Genomic DNA, 19037 nt, shown 5'->3' on the forward strand with positions numbered 1-19037 from the left:
GACCGTGCTATGACGACCTGGAAAAATAAACAGTATCATCTCTGAACAGAGCTGGATGCTGAGTCCAGATGTTGGAGATTATGATCTCCTGGATGCAATGGAATTTATGCCAGGAGATTAAAGAGAAGAATTAATTTACGACTTTCTCTACCTGTTCACAATGTGTTCAGGTTATTATTTGTACACAGTGTGATGCACGGTAATTACAATGCTGAAAACAATGTGCAACATGTGACCACTGTAGTTAGGTTTAAAAGGGGGGAATGTGTCATCTTAGAGTCTGCACATCTGGTTCTATCATAGTTGCCACATGATTAATATAGGAATATATTACAGTGAAATCCCTTTATATCAAAGTTTTATTTGCCAGGAAATAGAATACTTTCCCCCTCTCTCTCCATCTTCCCCCACAGGCTATGCTGAAACCTGAAATTTCCAGCACTAGGGTTCATTTGAGTGAGCAGAACAGGGAATCTGTTCTTGTCTTTGTGCAATTAATTCTGTAAGTTCCATAGTCACAACTGGGGTTTGTTTTAAAAGCGCATTCATAAAGGAGAAACCCTAAAACTCATTCTAAAACCAGACAGGGCATCAGATACCTCCAACAGTTAAAACCATCAGGAATTAAGTTCTAAATTTTAAACTCCCTTTTATTGAAATATAAGTTTGTTTAGTATATTTACACCACACTTTATCACATATATACATAGTAGGCAAATTTTGTCAAATAAAAAAGTTTTTTTCTCAATACAAAATTAAAATAAAAACAAAGTAAAGTGCATGAAATTGATTTTTTTTTTCTTCTGGTGAACATCATCATTGTCAAAATTTTGGTCGATTGGGGGAAAGGGGGAGAAATGCATTATGTGATTCAGTGCACACAGCCAGCCAGTCCCACATTTGCAGCCTTCAGGCCAAAATGACAAGCGGTAAAGAACAAGTCAGATATACAGAGTCTGCAGGGCTCCCCAGGTTCTGGAGGTCCTGATCTCTTTGTCTTATCCGGATCCGTTCCCCAGCTCTTAACAGTGATCTCACCATCACCAGCTGGAACAAAGGGAGAACACAGGAAGGGGGCTCCACCAGCCAATGTCACAGCCGCCTCTGGCCGCCAGCGCTGCGTTTGGTAGAAAACTGCAGAATGAGCTCAAAGGCTCAAATAGAAGTTTCCCTTTTTGGGAAAGAGGAGGAGGAGGAGGAGGAGGTCGAGGAATAAGGATGCATCTCCCACAGAGACAGCCACGGGGGGGGGGGGGGGGGGGGGCAAACTCAGGCAGCCAGTTTCTTCTTATTCAAACTCCCTGCTGCCACAGGGAAGAATCCTTTTATAAGCCGGGTGGAGGGGATGTTACACTTCTCACCTGGGTGAGTTCTCCCAGAACTTTGAAAGGAAACAGCTTTGAGACAGAGAGAAAGGGGGCAGGTAGGTGAAACTGAAGTTTTCAGCAGCCTTCTGGCTCAAGCCACTGGCAGGGCGTTGGCTGGCTGGTCCCAGGCGGTGGCAGAGGCGACAGCCCTTCCCCCATCATCCATTTCCCCGGCCAGGGGTTTCTCTCGCTCTCTCTCTCTTCCTCACGGTGATACTAAGTCCCAGGTCTGCGGCCGTACTTGGCCTTACAGTGCAAAATGTGCTTGGCAAGGAAGTCGAGGCGGCGCTGTAGTAGCTGGGCATGGGGATGGGCGAGCTCAGCCAGCTCCGGGAAGCGAGGCTCGTGGTGCTGGTAGAGGCGCAGCAGCCGGGCGGCCGCGTCCTGGCCGCGGTGCAGCTCCAGGACGCGCCTCGCTGTCCGCTCTCGGAACACACACACCGACTGCAGCAGCGGCTCGTTGTATTTGTCCCACATGCCCGCCACCCGGTAGCCGTGCACCAAGCCCGCCTCGTTGTCCAGAAAGACCAGCGCCCCGCCGGGGCCGCGGTGCAGGTTGCTGGTGGCGCGCTGCATGACGCGCGGATCCCACTGCAGGCTGAAGAGGTTGCTGACGAGCCGGTCGAAGTTGGCCGTCAGGTAGTCAAAGAGGATCAAGTCGGTCCATTGCACCAGGTCCACCAGCTCCTCCCGGCTGCGGTTGGCTAGCTCGCCCCCGGCGGCGCGCAGGGGCCGCAGCTGGCCGTCCTCGGAGCGCCAGGGCGCGGGCACCACCACGTCCGTGAGGTTGGGCAGCCAGCTCGTCAGGCTCACCACGCTGCCCTCCGTCCAGTGCGCCGCCCGCAGCTCCTCTTGCACCTGCGCCCACTGGGCGCCCCGAGCCTCCACCCGGGAGAGTGCCAGCGGCGGCACGTGGCGCTGGAGGCCCAGCAGACACGCCAGGTAGTAGGACAGGGCCTCGCCCTGGATCTGCTCGGGGTTGATGCCGTAGCGCACGCAGGCGCGGGTGCCGTCGGCGAAGCGCGCCAGCCGGTTGGAGCTGCGTCCGCAGCCCCCGCGCTCCAGGGCCACCACCCGGGCGCCGCGCGCCGCCTGCAGCCACGCCGCCGCCTGGGCCTCGGAGAAGCCGCGGGGCACCTGCTCTTCCAGGCCGCGGCTCCAGAAGACGCCCCCGTGCACCACGGCGAGCTCCTCCGGCCGGGGCCGCCCGTCGGGCACGCGCCGCCGGCGCTCACCCGGGGGCCGCCGCGGAGGACCGTCGGCGCCGGCCGCCAAGGTGAGCAGCGTCCGGAAAGTTTTCAGGGAGGCGCCGCGGGGGTCCCGCGCCCGGAACGGGGGCTGAGGGAAGCGGGGCGCCGACTCCGGGCCGCCGCCCCCGGCCGGGCGGCGCGGGGTTCGGTCTTCGGGCGGCCGGGAGGCGGGCAGCGCCGTCCGCGGCGGCAGGAGCCGGCCCCACAGCGCCAGCAGCGAGCCCAGCGCCAGCAGCCAGAGCCCCGCGGTGGCGGCGGCGCCCCGCATCCTCCTGCCCATGCTTCTCCCGCCGCTTCAAGACGAGCCCGGGCGCCCGGGTCCCGGCGGCGAGGCGGGCCCGGCTGCCGGTCGGCTCCCGGGCTCCGGGCGCTTCGGCCCCATCGCGGCCGCGAGGCGGTGCGGAGTCTCCCCGGCGCTGGGAACTCGCTGCGCCGCCGCTTCCCAGCTGCTTTTGTATTTCGCTGTGAGACCCTCCGGCGGGCGCGATTCACAGGCGTCCGGACCACGTGGGCGCGAGGGGGATCCCCCTCCCCCTCCTCCGCCGCCGCTCCCGCCCCCCACTCCTCCGCCCCTTCTCCTCCTCTTCCCCTTAAAGCGGCAATGGCTGCTTCGGAGAGGCAGCCCCACACTGGGTTGGGGACCGAGGGGCGGGGAGGAGGCCGGGCGAGCGGAGCCCGCGCGGGGGCGTGGGAGGGGGCGGCGCTGAGCTGGAGTCGGGCGGGTTGCGAGGGACGCGCCCGGGCCCTGGCGGGGGTTGGACTGGTCGCGGGGTCTCTTGGCTTGGGCAGGGCCTGGCCTCCTCCAAACTTCGGACTTACCCCCACTGCGCCCAGGCGCAGCCTGAGCCGGATCAGGGCGGGTCCCTTTGCCTTCTCCGTTACCGGCGGTGTGATTCACTCAGCCTTATGTAAATCTCTGGGAATTTCTCTGAGCCACAGAGGCTGTGACTCCAGAGGGTAGAGGAACCATTTATAGCCAACAGCTTGGAACCGACACCCACTTGCCAGAGCGCGCTCACCTCCACCGGTCACTGTGCTTTGAGGTTGGTCGCTCTGCCTTTCTTGTGCCAGTGGAGCATCTAGGTCAGCTCCATTCATTCCCTCACCCATTCCACGGTGTCTGCCCTCGGTTCTGGCCTCAGTAAAATCCACAGATCCGGGTCCCTGGGCCCATGGAGCTTATATTACAGTCTAGGGGGGCGTTCAAGTTGCTATGAGAGCATGATGGGCGAGGATTAGACCTAGTGCGGGGGGTGAGGGCGGAGGGGGTGTCCAGGACGATTTCTCTAAGGAAATGATACTATTCTATGAGAAAATACGCACAAAGCAGGGCTGGCGGTTGCTCAAGATCTCACAGTTAGCAAGTGAAGAAACTAAAATTTTAGCTCGGGTCTCCTGGCAGCATGCGCTTGATTTTCCCTCCATCAAACAAGTTCCATATTTGTATCAAGTTGGTAATTCATTCTCTCTCTCTCTCTCTCTCTCTCTCTGTCTCTCTCTCTCTGTCTCTCTCTCCCCCTCTCATTTACCCAATCACTTTATTCCCCAAATGTGGTTTTCAATTTAACAAAGAGAATCCCCATATTGCATTTTACTTAATGGTATAACGGTTTAAGGGTGAAAAAAATGGTTGGAGGAGCAAAACCTAAGAAAACAAATAAGACAACAGATCACATTGTCTTCCAGACACCTTTGAGTTCAATCCACCAGGAAAACTCTTAGATAAGAATGGGGGTTATTTCTTCCCTCTCTGTACCAGTGTGTGTCCCAGATCCAAACCCCAATTCCCAGGCAAGGCACATGATTGCTGGTGGGGATGGAATCCACCTCCTGAAAGCAGTTTTAAATTTGTTTCCGTACCCGTGTTTCTTTTCTCTCTTTTTATCCCCATTAACTGCACGTGGGGGTTTCCGCTATATTAGGTCATCAGCTGACACTGAGTGCATTTTATTCACCAAAGAATGAATAATGCTCTGGGAAGACACCCTGATTTTGTGGCTGAGCAGCGGCATCCGACCACACCGAGGGCCTACCAGCACTGACCCACTATACTCTCAGGTGTTTCCATATTGATCTTTGTTGCATCTGTTCTGCACTACATTATAGCTATATCATTGCCTTTTCATAGATCTTATCTGATGATGATATTACTGCTGCTCCCATATGGACACATCAAAACATATGAATTCATTGAGGGGTACTGTCTTCCTGCTCTGTGCAAGCTCCCTACCCCTACCTTTCCCTACAGGGCAGGGACTATGTCTTATCAACTTTCTATTTCTCTTAACACCTAGCAAGGTATATTACACTGAAGAGAGGCTCAGTGAGTTCAATTTTAATTTTTTGACTTTTTGATTAGCTTCCGCTGAGACTTTTTTTCTTTTCTTTTTTTTGAATGCTTTGCTTTCAGCTTGGGTAAACTGTAAGCAAGATCTCCACCTTGTGGGCAGAAGTAGAATATCATCTAATTAGAGAAAAGTGCATACATTTTAAACGAACAATTAATTGTTTAAGTTAAATTCTGAGAATATTGTGTGGCTACCATGGCTTACACCAAGTGCTAGGTTCTGTGGGGGAATTCAAAGTAGTTGGTGTCTCTGTCTTTTTAGCTGTTAACAAAAGCTATACATAATCAAAGGGATAGTTCGCTGTAAACTCCATGAGGAGTCTGTCTTGTCTGTTGTTTTATAGCTTCCTGACACAATGCCTGGCACTTAATGGTATTCATTAACAATTTGCTAAATAAGTAATTGGAATGTTAATGAGACAAAGGTCTGCAAGTAGTATTCATTAAATCTTTTTTTAAAATATCTTACTACAAAAGGATACAAAATAACTTTTATTTATTCTACTAGGGAAAAAAATATCAACGAAGCCTCTGCTTTATGTAGGAGGAAGTATATGATTTTCAGTCTGAGAAGGCTGGTCTCAAACCTGGTTATCCCAACTACCAGAATCTTCCATTCACATGACTGGTGATGATGAAGAAACTGAGTCTTAACGAAGTCGGCTAAGATCTCACAGCTCTAAAGACAGGTTGACTTGATCATAGAACCTTCGCCAGGCCTGAATGCATGGTGTATCAGAACAGGATACACTAATAGGAACTTGATCAAGTTCATTAACATGCAGAATTACAGAAAACCAAAGGAATAAATCAAAACCAAAAACAAACCCAATGAGGAATGCAGTTTTAAGGTGGCATTTGATTATTTTAGATCAGTGATTTTCAGCTGGTGCACCTCAAAAATTTAAAAAAAATTTAAATGCTGATGTGTTATCCTGCCCCAATGAACATTCAGAGTGTGCATTTTTATAATAAAGGCTCTGATAAATCCTGCACTAAACAAAAGCATTGAATTGGGGAGAAAAACAGACACAAAAACAACTATGCAATACCAGACTATTTGGTCAGGGGCACTGACCTCTTTTCCCTTAGATTGTCCACAGCTAACACAACAATAGCTGTCCTGTGTGAATGAATCAAAATTATACCTATGTTTTTGTCAGATCGGCAAAACATACAATATATTTTTTGGTGTGCTGCAGAATTTTAGTAATTAGTTTATGTGTGCCCTGAGAAGAAAAAGATTGAAAATCACTATTTTAGACAGAGTTGGAGGAAAACACTTTTGTTTTCCTTCACTTCCCGGCCTGAGGACACCTCACCAGACACCCATGGCCAAGCCACTGTGGCTCCTGGGGACAGCCCAGCTCATCACAGTGTGTAACCTTGGTCCCATCTCCCCCTTGGCAGTTGCTGGGGGATGAGGGAAGGTGCTCCTCATCTGTCATGACATGGGTACCAATTTTCACCTTGAAAACTTTCTTAATATAATTCCTCAGAGCTTCTCGCTGAGCCTCAACTTCCAATGGCCTCAAACTCCCACAGACCTGTTTGAAGAATGATCTGGTTCCTATAACAGTGCCTCCTGGGGAAGAGAGAGGAGGTGGAGTTGAGGGTTGGGAGCAGGGCAGCAGCTTGGAGTTAGAACATATTCCAAGTCTGGTGTTTCCACTTTCTGGCTGTTTCCTTTCTGGCTAGTTATTTCCCTTCTATGAGTGCTGGTTTCCGCACCTGAGAAATGAGGATAGAAAAGCTTCCTTACCTCATGCTTTTGTTATGAAGTTCTAGTGAGATATTAATCATCACAACAACATTAGCTGCAAACACGTATTGGGCTTATGATGGGCTTGGCCTAGGGTTTAAACCCTACTAGCAGGTACTATTGTCCCCATTTTACAGGTGGGAAAACTGAAGCTTAGCCAGGCAAGCATGTCAAACTCGCGGCCGGGCCGCGAATTTGACATGCTTACAATGGATCTGAAATCAAGTAAATGGCAAGGCTGAGATTCAGAAGAATGAAGGCAAAACGTGCTGCAAATTGTAAACTGATAGGAAAATGTCAAATGTAAAAATTATTGCTTTAAATCAAAGTGGACTCAATCAGATTAAATTTTGCTTGGAAATGTTCTCTGGGGTTGCTACTAAGTGAAATGGTTAAGAGCATGAACTCTGAAGCCAGATTGGGTTTAAAACTAACCAGTTGTGTGGCCTTGAGTAAGTTACTTGCCCTCTCTGGGCCTCAGTGTATTTATCTGTAATGTGCAGTAATAATAATATTATTGGTATTATGAATATCAATTATAATAATTCTATAACATCTGATAATTAATAGTAATCAATAGTAACAAACCCTGTAGATTATTGTAATGATTAAATTTGTCCCTATCAAGTGCTTAAAAGATTAAGAGTTTACTATTATCGTTTTGTTATTCCCTTTTCTTCCTGTGTCCCTGTTTCTTTGTCCAGATGGGGGCCTCTTCCTTTTCCTGTTGCTGTCCTCCAGCGAGCATCACTTGGGTCTTGAGGGACCTAATCAAGTGGTGTTCCTGCCCAGTGCACCCTCTTTATGCCCCAACTGGGCATCTGCCCTGAAAATGTTGCTGTTTTCCTTCCCCATGGAGCGGGGCCAGCTGGACCCTCTCAGGGTTCCCCGTGCAGCTCTTCTTGAAAGACTAGAGAGTCTCCAAACCAGCCTCCAGGTGCTGGCTTCCTCTCACTACTCTGCCGCCTGCAATCCCAGCCTTTTCCGGGTCTTCTGAGTTATAGGACCCTCCCCCCAAAGATAGAGGTTTCTGAACTTACCCTTCTAGATGCTTCTACAAGAAGGAAGAGAGAGAAAGACCAGGTCAAAGAGAGGACTACAGTATTCCTTGAAACTGGGTATGATTCCTGCTTCAGCTATCACTAGCTATGTGACCTTGGGTAGCTTTCTAACCTCTCTGGATCAACTTCATTATTTGTGTCTCCCCTTCTTCATTCTTTCTCCTTGCTAGGGCACATTATTTTTCTGCTTGGAGATAATTTTCTTTTTTCTTGGTATTTCTCTATTTAGGACAAGATAGATCTGGCTCTTCCAGGAGTTGCTTAAATGATCTTATCCTCACATACCTGGCTATCAGAGGCAAGTGTAGGCACACCTGATTCCAGGTAACTCCTGCTGGATAGCTAGAAGGAGGTCAGGAGATGTAATAGTCTTTGCAATTAACCTGTCTGCCTGAATAAGTGCCACTTTATACACTGTGTTCTGGAAAGAATGTCAAGGTTGACACGAACCCTTAATTTATGATGTGCCTAACATTTTTATGCTTCTCTTTATTCCATGTCGCTCTCTCTTTGACCTGCTTTTGAAAAAGGTTCCTGCAGCCTGGAGATTAGAATATGTTGGAGGCCAGAATCTAAAGGTTAGAGCATTGGTGAATTAATTTAGTAAATTTTAGAGCAGTCGCGGACACATATCTCAGTCACATGTCATCACACCGTGTTACAGGGGATGATGGTGAAAATTCTGGACTGGGCGTTTGAGGACATGAGTTCCTTTCTGTATTATAATTTAGTTCAACTGCCCTTTATTGCCAAAGGCCAAAGAACTGGGCAATATGTAACAGGGCATCAGATTTGCTCTTGTCCTAAGCCAGCATCAGTGTGTTGGCTGTCTCCTCATCTTCCCTTCTCCTTGGCAGGTGTCCACACCTCTCCCTGGTGCCTGGTGCTGGAGGGGAGGCTGAATCCTGATTGGGTTAAACCAATGATGGTGCTTTCAGTTCCCACACCAGTGTTTGGTTTAGGCCTAACCATAGGCATGTGGCACCTTTCTGGCCAGTGAGTCCTGAAGGAAAGTCCTCAGGGAGGTTTCTGGAAAAGATGTCTGTGCTAAGACCAAAAGCCACAGATAAAGGTATGGCATCTTTTCCCCATGGATCAGGTCAGATTTGAGGCCTGGAATTGGGGCAGTTATTGCGAGAGTGCAAGGGGAGTTATGTGCACGCATTGAGGGTGGCAGAGCAGAAAGATGGAAGGAGCCTGGGTCCTCGTGATGTGACCAAGCCCCCGAATTAATGAACTCTGGAGCTGCCCTTCCTCTGGACTTCTGCTGTGATTTTACCCACTCTGCGTTGGGGTGTCTGTTGTTTGCAGCCACCAGATTCCTAAATGATATACCTCTCACATCGGAGCTCACCAACCAGAGAGGGACACAAATGTAACCAGACCTCTTTCATCGCAACGGTGCCGCTGGGGAGGCCGTGTGGCCAGTAGCCAGGCTGAGTCTCGCACTTACTGTGCTATCCTGCGAAAGCCCCTGCACCTCTCTGGCCCTGTTACTCAGCTGAAAAATGGAGATGATAAGTGTACCTGCTCCATAACATTACTGTGTGGATGAAATGTGCATTAACCACTTAGTAAGTGCTCAATAAATATTACTAATTAGGACTATAAAGCAGACGAGGGCACAGAGGAGGGAGCAGTACATGCTAAGGAAGTCCAGGAAGGCTTCACCAAGGGGACAGATGTTGCGTCTTGAAGTGCAAATGGGGTTTGCAGGTCATGGACTGGGTGGGGAGGACATTCAGGTGAGCAGTGGGAACAGTGTGCCAGATCTTTCAGGAGCTCAATTTCCTTTTCCTTAAAAACAAAACAAAAAACCAATGCTTGGATGTGTTGGATTAGCTTAATCTCCTTTCATAACAGAAACACATCTCGGGTCCCCTGCCTAGATGAACGCCAGATCAGAGACTCTCCATGGCCCCTTCATCACTCATTTAAGACTCTTTCAGCCCATCCTGAAAAAATTCACTCAGCAAGCCTTCCGCACTAAAGGAGGCGCCTCGCGTTGGCTTTGTTGATTTCTTTGTTCATCCGCCCAGAGCCTTCTCCAGTGTGCAATTAGCAATGCTGCTCTTCCTCAGCTTCTGGAGGCCCCACACAGCTCATCAGTCAGATAGAGGCTGACGCTTAATTAAGCGTGTAAAGCTTTCTGATTTCCTCAGATGAAAGGTGGCCCACGAGTACATCCCAGGTTTTATTTTGGTGGCTCCTGCCAAGGGTTATTATAAATAGGACTTAGTGCGATGTGGCTGAGCTCTTGGGGTGATAATGTGTCAAGACCAATCCTGGTTTCCGACAGCAGAGATATTATCATAATGGTTCCATCATAGGCGGTGGGTGTTAATGGAGGTGGCTGTGGGAAAAAAAAAAAAGAAAAGTACTGCAGGCAGCGAAGCCAGGATAGAAGTGGCTGCAAGTGAAATATCGGCTGCTCCTGGGACCTCCATCATAATCATTAGCTATATTAACCTCGAAGCCATTTTTTTTCTGCCGTCTCTTCCACAACAGACTCAAACTCAAATAAAAAATGGATGCCTTAACTCCAAATGAAAATATATCCCTTTGCTGCTTTTTAAAATCCATTTACATTAAAATGATGGCCAGCAGGTAAGTCATTTATAACTGGGGGCTCCCTACCGTGCAGACAAGTGTCATCAGAGTAGTGAGCGGGCTAAGTGGGAGGCTGAGGGACTTGCAGACCTGGGAAAAGTCATCGCGTTGGACCATAAGAGGCTGGAAGAATATGCAAAGGTAGAGGGTAACTTACGGACACAGGCTGGTGGGGAGCAGTGAACAGAGAGATAGGTAGCTTCATATTTCAATGATGAGGTAGTTGAAAACCAGTTAGAAGTTCTTCAGTAATGCAGTCCTGGTTGAGAGTGTGCTAGCTGTCTGGGTACCAGGTTTCATTGCTTAAAGCCAGTTTTCTGCATTCCAGGGGCAAACAAATCAATAAATCTGATGATGTCGGTGATGGTAATGATGATGGTGGTGATAATGGTGATGGTGATGATGGTGATGGTGATGATGGTGATGATGGTGGCAGTGGTGCAACTCTACTATTAGGGCCTTTCCTACTCATTTGATTTCCAGTTAATCTTGACCCAAATTCCTATTTCATGACTTGGGAGGGTTCAGAGACTTTCCCTCCGTTTCTGAGAGTCCTTAGGGCTTTGTTCCTCAAGCTTGTCTCTTTGCATCCACTTTCTGCTTCCATTAGTTGTTGCTTTGGCCCCAGAATGCATTAAAGGGTACAAAGTTCAATGCTTTAATCACTCTCTACCTCACCAAACCCATTTGGACCAAAGATAGGAGTTTACCAACTTTACTGAAGGTTGTGGGGGAAGAGGTTTGCCAGGGGGGTTGTGTGTCACTGTGCAAGGCCTTCCTTTGTCATCTAGCTGTCCTTTCCCTCCTTTCTCTCTTATGTCATGTGACTCAGAGCTGCTCCCATTCAGGCCTCCTCAGGATCTCACATCTCAGATTCAACAGCAGATCAAGGTTTCTCTTGTGATCAAATGGGGAAGGGAAGTCTGGTGGACACAATTCAACATTGCCACGTAGTTTCTACATGCAAGGCAGTGTGTGCTACGAGTTTTCCTTGCGCACTTAACCTTTAAGACCACCCTGCTCCTGCCCCCGTTGGCGTTATTCCCCCATTTCATTGATGGGAAAACTGGAGCAACATGGGAAGTAAGACTTGGCCCAGGGGACTTCTGCCAAGTGACAGGAGAGGAACCCCAACTCTGGTCTGCCCGGAGACGGAGGTTATGTTAACAATACGACATGGCCTTCTGGTGAGTTAGCAGAGGGCCTCTTACTGGGAACTGACTCTTCCTTGGTTCTGGCACGTTGTCTTACTCCAAGAACGTGGGAAACAGGTGCTTACTTACCTCTGTCCTCTTCTCTGCTGTGGGATTGAGCCCATTTACTGAGAGATGTTGCAACACGGGATGCTCCCTGTGGTTCATATCTGACCAGGTGGGGTAATAGCTGTTGGAAAAGACGGGGGCTGGTCTGATAGTCCCGGGGACCATACTCACCGTCTCGGGACCGGAATAGTCTGAGCAAGGATGGCAGTGCAGGAACGCCTGCCGTCATGTCGCCTCTGGCTCCACAGATTGCCACGGGGGAGCAGAGAAGGTGCCTTTGTGGGGCAGGGCATGTGCGTTACCCATCATGCACTGAGATGTGCTCCTCAGTATCTCTGGCTCCTTTTCATTTCACCCACGGAAATAAGGATGAAAGAAACCTGAGAGGCCATGCCTTGCCTGCCTGAGTTGAAATAATGGCAGCATTTTAGGGATAATATGGGCCAATGACAGGAGAAGGGCTGAGGGATAATGATGGTGATATATTTGCCGTATATAGCTCCTTGCAGTTTTGCTCAGCACTTCCCATGCCATTCTAGCTGAATTTTCACAACATCCTGCTAGGGAGGGACAGTGCGGCAGGTGTTAGTGACTGTTTCTATTTGATAAAAAAGAAAGTTGAATGCCAGAGGGTTGTTTGAGGAGCACAGGGTACACAGCTAGTTCCTGGCTGACCTGGAGCTTGAATGCACTTAACCCAACTTCTGCATCCGGGCTCTTCCATGATATCCTTCTTTGCTCAGTTCTTCACTACTTCCAGTTTTCCACATGTTACATGCATGTTGAATGTCCACTAAAATTCTAGGCAGAAGGACAGAAAAAAGGAACCCAAGGACCATTCCTGAAAAGCTGGAATATGTAAAAGCTTTTGCTTTCCATTGAATGGCGCTTTCTATTTCTCTTGTTAGCAGCTATGACAGAAGGAGGGGGGGGAAAATCAGAAGGGTTAGGGAAAAAGAGAGTGTTTTGAAATCTTTTTGCTTTCCATTTCTTTTGGTTACTAAACAGGGGGTTAATCAAAGGGATTCAGAGAGAGGGAGGGGGAAATCACTGGTCATTGGATTATTTCTAAGTAAGTTTTTTGGGGGATGGGGAGATCATAAAACAGCTCTGAGATGGCAAAGAGGAAATGGTCAGAAACAAAGCTCTTGCCCCTCTGCTCCCATGTATGTTACCCTTGCTCACACAGGGCAAAGCTAAGCCAACAGGCCAAAGCAAAGTGCTTGACCTTGGGGTCTTTCCCCATGAGAGGGTCATTCAGGTAGGGATGATGACGGATCTGCATGGCTGGTTAGGATCAGGGAGGGTAGCTGGACTCTATGGGAGTCCTACCGCCTTGGTTTTCTCATTTGGAAAATGGGATATTATTCTTGCCTGACAGGAGTATTGTGAGAATTAAACGAGATAGGAGATTAGATAAACTAGAGTAGGGGAAGAGTTCCAATACAGGTTCTTGCTTATACTAGGGACTCGATATTTATAACCACATACCCAGCTATATGAAAGCATTTCTGGGAGGATACATACTGAGCTGTCAATAGCGCTACTCCTCAAGTAGGTGTCTATGTGTGGGAGGCACTTTTTACCATATACATTTTTACTTTAGACATCATAGAGCATTTGGGGGAAATATGCTGTGTAAGTATTAATGGGTGTGTGTGTGTAGAGGCTCAAGTTAAAATAAGATCAGAGATAGAATAATAAAGAATATGACATTTTGGTAACCCTGTCTTTGTGTGACTGTAAAATTTTTACTCACTATACTTGAATCAGTTGAGATGCCTTTGGTGGCAAGCAACAGAACCTGACTGGCTAAGTCAAGAAGCAAAAGTGGGATTTATAGAATACTGGAGTAGTCCTCAGCATCAATGGGAGAGCTGAAAACTGACTGGGCATTGGAAAGCACCAGAACTCCGCAGTCCCAGGGCGGTGAGAACCTTCTCTGAAAGATGCAGGTACGAGAAGTTCAGCTCCAGTCGCCTTCCATTCAAGCTTTTACATTCCATGGAGAGGGAGTCTGATTGGTCCATCTTGGGACAGACGTTTCCACCATTGGCTCATCGAGCTCTTTGCCACGAGACTGGGCAGGAAGTACATAAGAAAGCAGTTCTGTGCTGAAGCCTCATTCTGTATGCATCTGCCCCAACACTTCGCAGGGATTTTTGAAAAATTATCATCTTGCGTTGCTTTTACATAATAATGAGAAAACTCTAACAACTAATAAAATAAGTAGCACTATGCTGTAAGATCTCAACAGAATGTATTTTGTGCATCTTTGTGAAGGAACCAATAAAAATCAAAACCAAGCAGCATGATTCATCATTCCCATGCCTAGTGATACATCACAATGACACATCTGCCTTGGGTCTGAATAAATGTTGATTATGATGGCAGACACACCCACACAGCAATAACAGTACTTGTCTTTTTGGCTCCAACAGTTAGCAGATCTAAAATCTCCATAAATTTGTTTAGTGCTGCCTCTCAGATTAGGAAGGGAGTTTGAGATCTTTATTAGGGTAAAGAAAAGTAATGGGGCATCTCTGGTTTTTCCATCAGTAGCTGTTGTTTTATGGTTATTGGAAGGCAGGGAATGTGAGGCACACAGAAAGTATGTGGGTGTGTGTGTGCCTGTGTGCATGTGAGGGAGGGAGGGAAGGAGGGAGAGAGAGAGGAGAGAGGGGAGAGAGAGAGAAGAGAGAGAGAGAGAGAGAGAGAGAGAGAGAGAGAGAGAGAGAGAGAGAGAGAGAAGCACATTCCATTGCCCCGGGGCAGAATGATTTAGCCAGTCCATACTATGAGACAAGGTCAAACCCAGACTGCATTTTCTATGCTGACCATCTGTGTTTCCCAGGGAAGAGGAGTCCAGCCAGGGCCTGAGAGGTTGAGGAAGAGGTGAGAGCAGGGAGCATAGTCAGTCGGAGAGGGGCCGGGGGATGCTCTGTGTCCTAGTCTTGTCCTGGCAACATCGACACCACGGAGGCTGCTCCCGCTCCTGTCAGCCATAAGCATCCTTCCCAACACATCCTCTCCTCAGGCACCCACACCTTTCTTGTGATATTTTTTCTGGGGGTGAATGTTGCTGGGGAGAGGTTATCAGAAACTACTTATTTGCAGGTAGGAGCCTCATCTCGAACAACCAGGGATAGGACTGATACCATTTACCAAGACTTCCTAGTGCCAAGCAGCTCACGTAGCCTCACAAACCCTTTCAGGTGGCTTTTCCGACTCTCCTTGACAAAGCAGGAAACCAAGGTTGAGGAGTATATTGCTCAAGTTGGCACAGCTTTGAAATGGTAGAGCCAGTGTGTCCCCGGTCACCTGGTTCTAACGTCTCCTCTATGTTGGAAAGCCGGCTTAGAAGGACCCAAGGCCCAGCAGCTCTGCCACCGGTCCCTGGCTGCTCTGGGGCCGGTCACAGAATGGAGAGCAGTCGCAGCCTTACCTACAACAAATTGGGAATTAGGATAGTGTTTTTGCTCCCAAAGCCAGCACTAATAACATAATGTGGAGCCAAGTCTTGGAGTCTGCTCTTTTGGGTGGGGTTGGGAGACCACGACACCATGAACCGCCGCCAGGAGTTTATACCCAGCCGTGAGAGCCCTTGGAGGGCTCTTTTTCTAAGACATCCAGGGAAAGCTTTATTCCTCTGCAGCTTCAGACGCGAGTGTTCTAACCTCGGAAGTTGCCAGAACAGGGCCATTAGACTGAATCGTCTTATTGGAATTAAAAATATTGTGAGTCTTGTGCTCCTCTGGCCGAAACTGGAATAAAAATGACATTACTTCAGACAATATTGTGCACTAATTAAACCAGCGGAGAATGAAACAATGGAAATAAAATACCGAGTTGTAGGCTTCAGAGCACTTCCCCAGCAGGGCAGTTGAATTTAAATTTCTGTTATTTTGAGTGAATGTGGCCCTAAGGAATCATGTAGGGATAGTTTTTTATGTGATTTCAGGGAAGTCCTTCTCTTCGGTGTAGTAATTTTGATGAAGCTAAACTGTGCTTTGTTGAAAAAAAAGGTATAAGATTTTATATATATATGTATATATCTCCTATACAATAAAGAGCTGATATGCTAATTAGACCAAACAGCAGAACAACCTTCCGGACAACCTTCTGGATGACCATCTGGATGACCTTCTGGATGAAGCCGGTGCTGCGAGGGCCGAGCCCCTTGCATGAATTTCCTGCATCAGGCCTCTAGCATATAACACACACCTAGGAAAGAGTCTAGGAGGATATTGTTAATAGTGATGACATTGGAGAAAGTAAATTTGAAGAGAAAAGGCTTTTTTCTTTTCCCTATTTTTTTAAATATTCCTGGCATGCTTACATTCATTATACTCAGCACGTATGTTTGAGCAGGCTGGAACGATCAAGGGAATGCTTTAAAGTGAATGATTCATGATTCATGGCACCAGGTTATCAAAAGGCAGATTAGTTAAGTGACCATTAAGAAGCTGCCCCAAAGGGCCAGGAATTAAGGTAGGAGGGGCCTGAGCGTGGTTGGTAGCAGTGGAGATGGAAAGGAAAGGACAGTGACTTGAGTGACATTAAAAGCCAAGAGCCAGGTTGTAATAGTTAATTTTATGTGTCACCTTGACTGGGCTGAAGGATGCCCAGAGAGCTGGTAAAATATCTTTTCTGCGTGTGTCTGTGATGGGCTTTCATTTGAACTGATAGGCTGATTCAGAAAATGGTCTTCCCCAGTGCGGGTGGGCATCCTCCAACCTGTTAAAGGCATGAATAGAACAAAACAGTGGAAGAAGGGTGAATTTGCTCTTTTTGCTTAAGCTGGGACATCCGTCTTCTCCTGCCTTTGGACATTGATGTTCCTGGTTCTTGGGCCTTGGACTTAGACAAGCACTTACATCATCAATCTTTTTTTTTTTAATATATATTTTGTTGATTTTTTACAGAGAGGAAGGGAGAGAGATAGAGAGTTAGAAACATCGATGAGAGAGAAACATCCATCAGCTGCCTCCTGCACATCTCCTACTGGGGATATGCCCGCAACCCAGGTACATGCCCTTGACCGGAATCGAACCTGGAACCTTTCAGTCCGCAGGCCGACGCTCCATCCACTGAGCCAAACCGGTTTCGGCATATCATCAATCTTGATGATTGGGTTTTGAACTTGGGCTTACACCATTGGCCTTGTGGGTTCTTGGGCCTTTGGATTCAGACTGAATTACGCCACTGGCTTTCCTAGTTCTTCAGCGTGGGTCCACACCTTTGGATTCAGGCTGAATTACACCACTGGCTTTCCTAGTTCTTCAGTGTGGGTCCACGCTAGAACAGCACCTTCCAAGCTGTGGGTCTCTTTGGAGAAGAATGATCATGAAGCTGGCTGAGAGAACAGGGTAAGAAGAACTGAGGTTCTAGACAAGGGGCCTCCAGGGCTTTGCTTGGTTCTGAGGGAGTGAGTGAGTCAACCAAGGAGACAGCCTCTTTCAAAGGCTCTTTGACACGGAAGCATGGAACAGTGTCACCAGGCAGAATGTGGAGGGCTGTGGATCCAGAACAACTCTGGGGACATTGAATGAGTTGATTTATGTAGGCCAATTTATTTGACAAATAAACACCTATGGCGTTACTTGTGCCCCAGGAGCATGGAGTAGTTCATATGTATAGAACTGTAAAATTACATGCACTTGTACTTCACATACATGATCTGATTTGAACCTCACAACACCCTACAAAGTATTCATTGTTTTTACTGTTTGACAGAGAAGAAAGCCCACCTTGGAGACATTAGTCTATGGCCCAAGGTATAGAGCTGGAATATGGTGGAGCTGGTGTTTGAACCCACCCTCACCCTTCTGCCTTCCTAGTAGAGCCTAAATTTGGCCAACTCGTCCACCCTCCCCCATGAAACCAGTGCTTCAGGCATATGAACTTCACCTTCACCTGCAAGGGGGAGGAGGCCTTTGTTCCCCTGGACCTAGTCTTACCATTGGAAGTCTGCTGATGGGATTTGGGGAGAAATTTTATCACTTCCAAGGGAGAGCTACAGGAGTATTTCCCTCTTCTTCCTCCACACATCATCACCTCTGGGTGTGACATTTAAAACTGCTGCATAGCCACTTGCTACCAATCTGAGGACCAGGCCAAGATGGCAGGGCCAGCCTAGAGAGAATCTGGGTTCTTGGTGGTGGGGTGAGTCCCTAAATAACTGCTGGTTGCCTTCCCAATGCCCGTTCTCTTCTTCCTTAGTAACAGAACATCTATACCGATGGATGTAGCAATGTCCACAGATAGAAAACCACACTTTCCAGACTCCCTTGTCAATGCAGGTAGCTAATGAAATGTTAAGTGGCCCTTAGTCCTGCCCGTCTTTACCTTCCTACTTCCTGGAATGCGGACATGATGGCGAGAGCTGTGGTAGCCATTATTTCACCAGGAAGCTAACTTGAGGGTGGATGCCACGTGCTACAGATGGCAGCGCAGAAAGTGTGGGTGCCTGCTCACTGCGGAGTTGCCATACCAGCTTTGACTCTTTATTTCTGGGCTTTTCTGCGAGAGAAGTATGGACCTCTATCTTATGGAGGCCATCGTTGTTTGCGTTTTCTCTTCTATGCAGCTAAGTATAACCCCAACTATGTATTTCAGAAACCTATATATTTCAGAATTTCCTGTTGGGTGAGAATTAATTTCCTTAATGTGTAAACTGTTTGGAGTTGGGGTTGATTTTATGTGCAATCAATCGCATCCTAATTGTTTCCTCTTCAGAACCCATACTGTGAACATCTGTCCTGGGTAGTCAACTACAACCTAGGCCTGAATTCTTCAGTTCTTCATTGTTCTTGTGGGGGGAGGACCTAATGTTCTATATTCCACGTTCTACACGCCTTTCCTGCCTCTAAACCCTACCTTTGAGCAATAAAAAACTTCAAGAAAGCCCAAAAGAAAGGTAGATGTCTGGCTAGCTGCTACAGGGGTGGTAGTGCATAGGTGGGCAACCCAAGTGGTTTCTTTGGCACCAACCTCAAACTGTCATAGTGATGCCTCCCCCCTCTTCCCCTTCCACCTGAGCAGGGTCTGGCTCTCAATAGCCTGCTGTATATTTCTTTAGCTTTCATGCTGCCTGCTCCTCCTCAGTGCCCTGCCCCGCCATGTGGTCTGCCGCCCACACAATCCTTGGGGAGAGGAGCTTTTAATAACTGGCGAGGCAACTATTGACTCAGGTTTTGTTTGCTTGCCACTAAGTTAGCATTTTATAAATGCAGGATTCTTGGCTTAATAGGCCAGTCATTGTGTATTATCGAAATAGCAAATTAATTATTCAAAGCTGTGCTTGATATAGACCAGAGATTTCACTGAGGTGGCCTCTCCGGTTCCTGATTCGCAGTAAACATTGCGTTTCTGGCCA

General features: G+C 47.9%; 2 protein-coding genes across 4 annotated transcripts in view; one reads left to right on the forward strand and one right to left on the reverse strand.

Moving 5' to 3' along the window:
- Positions 1–629: 629 nt before the first annotated feature.
- On the reverse strand, positions 630–3162 carry FJX1 (four-jointed box kinase 1). The gene has a single exon (XM_059709660.1). It carries the CDS (start codon positions 2895–2897, stop codon positions 1584–1586), a length of 1314 nt encoding a protein of 437 aa, XP_059565643.1. The 5' UTR covers positions 2898–3162; the 3' UTR covers positions 630–1583.
- PAMR1 (peptidase domain containing associated with muscle regeneration 1) overlaps positions 2504–19037 on the forward strand; it is a 138901-nt gene continuing 122367 nt past the window's right edge. For 2 of the 3 annotated variants that reach the window (XM_059709658.1, XM_059709657.1), the window contains exon 1: positions 2504–2643. The gene's annotated coding sequence lies outside the window, so the exon portion shown is untranslated. The remainder of the gene's footprint in view (positions 2644–19037) is intronic. The other variant, XM_059709659.1, reaches the window with a different exon arrangement.

Source organism: Myotis daubentonii, chromosome 9 (genome assembly GCF_963259705.1).
Source record: "Myotis daubentonii chromosome 9, mMyoDau2.1, whole genome shotgun sequence".
In the NCBI taxonomy this organism is placed as follows: Eukaryota; Metazoa; Chordata; class Mammalia; order Chiroptera; family Vespertilionidae; genus Myotis; species Myotis daubentonii.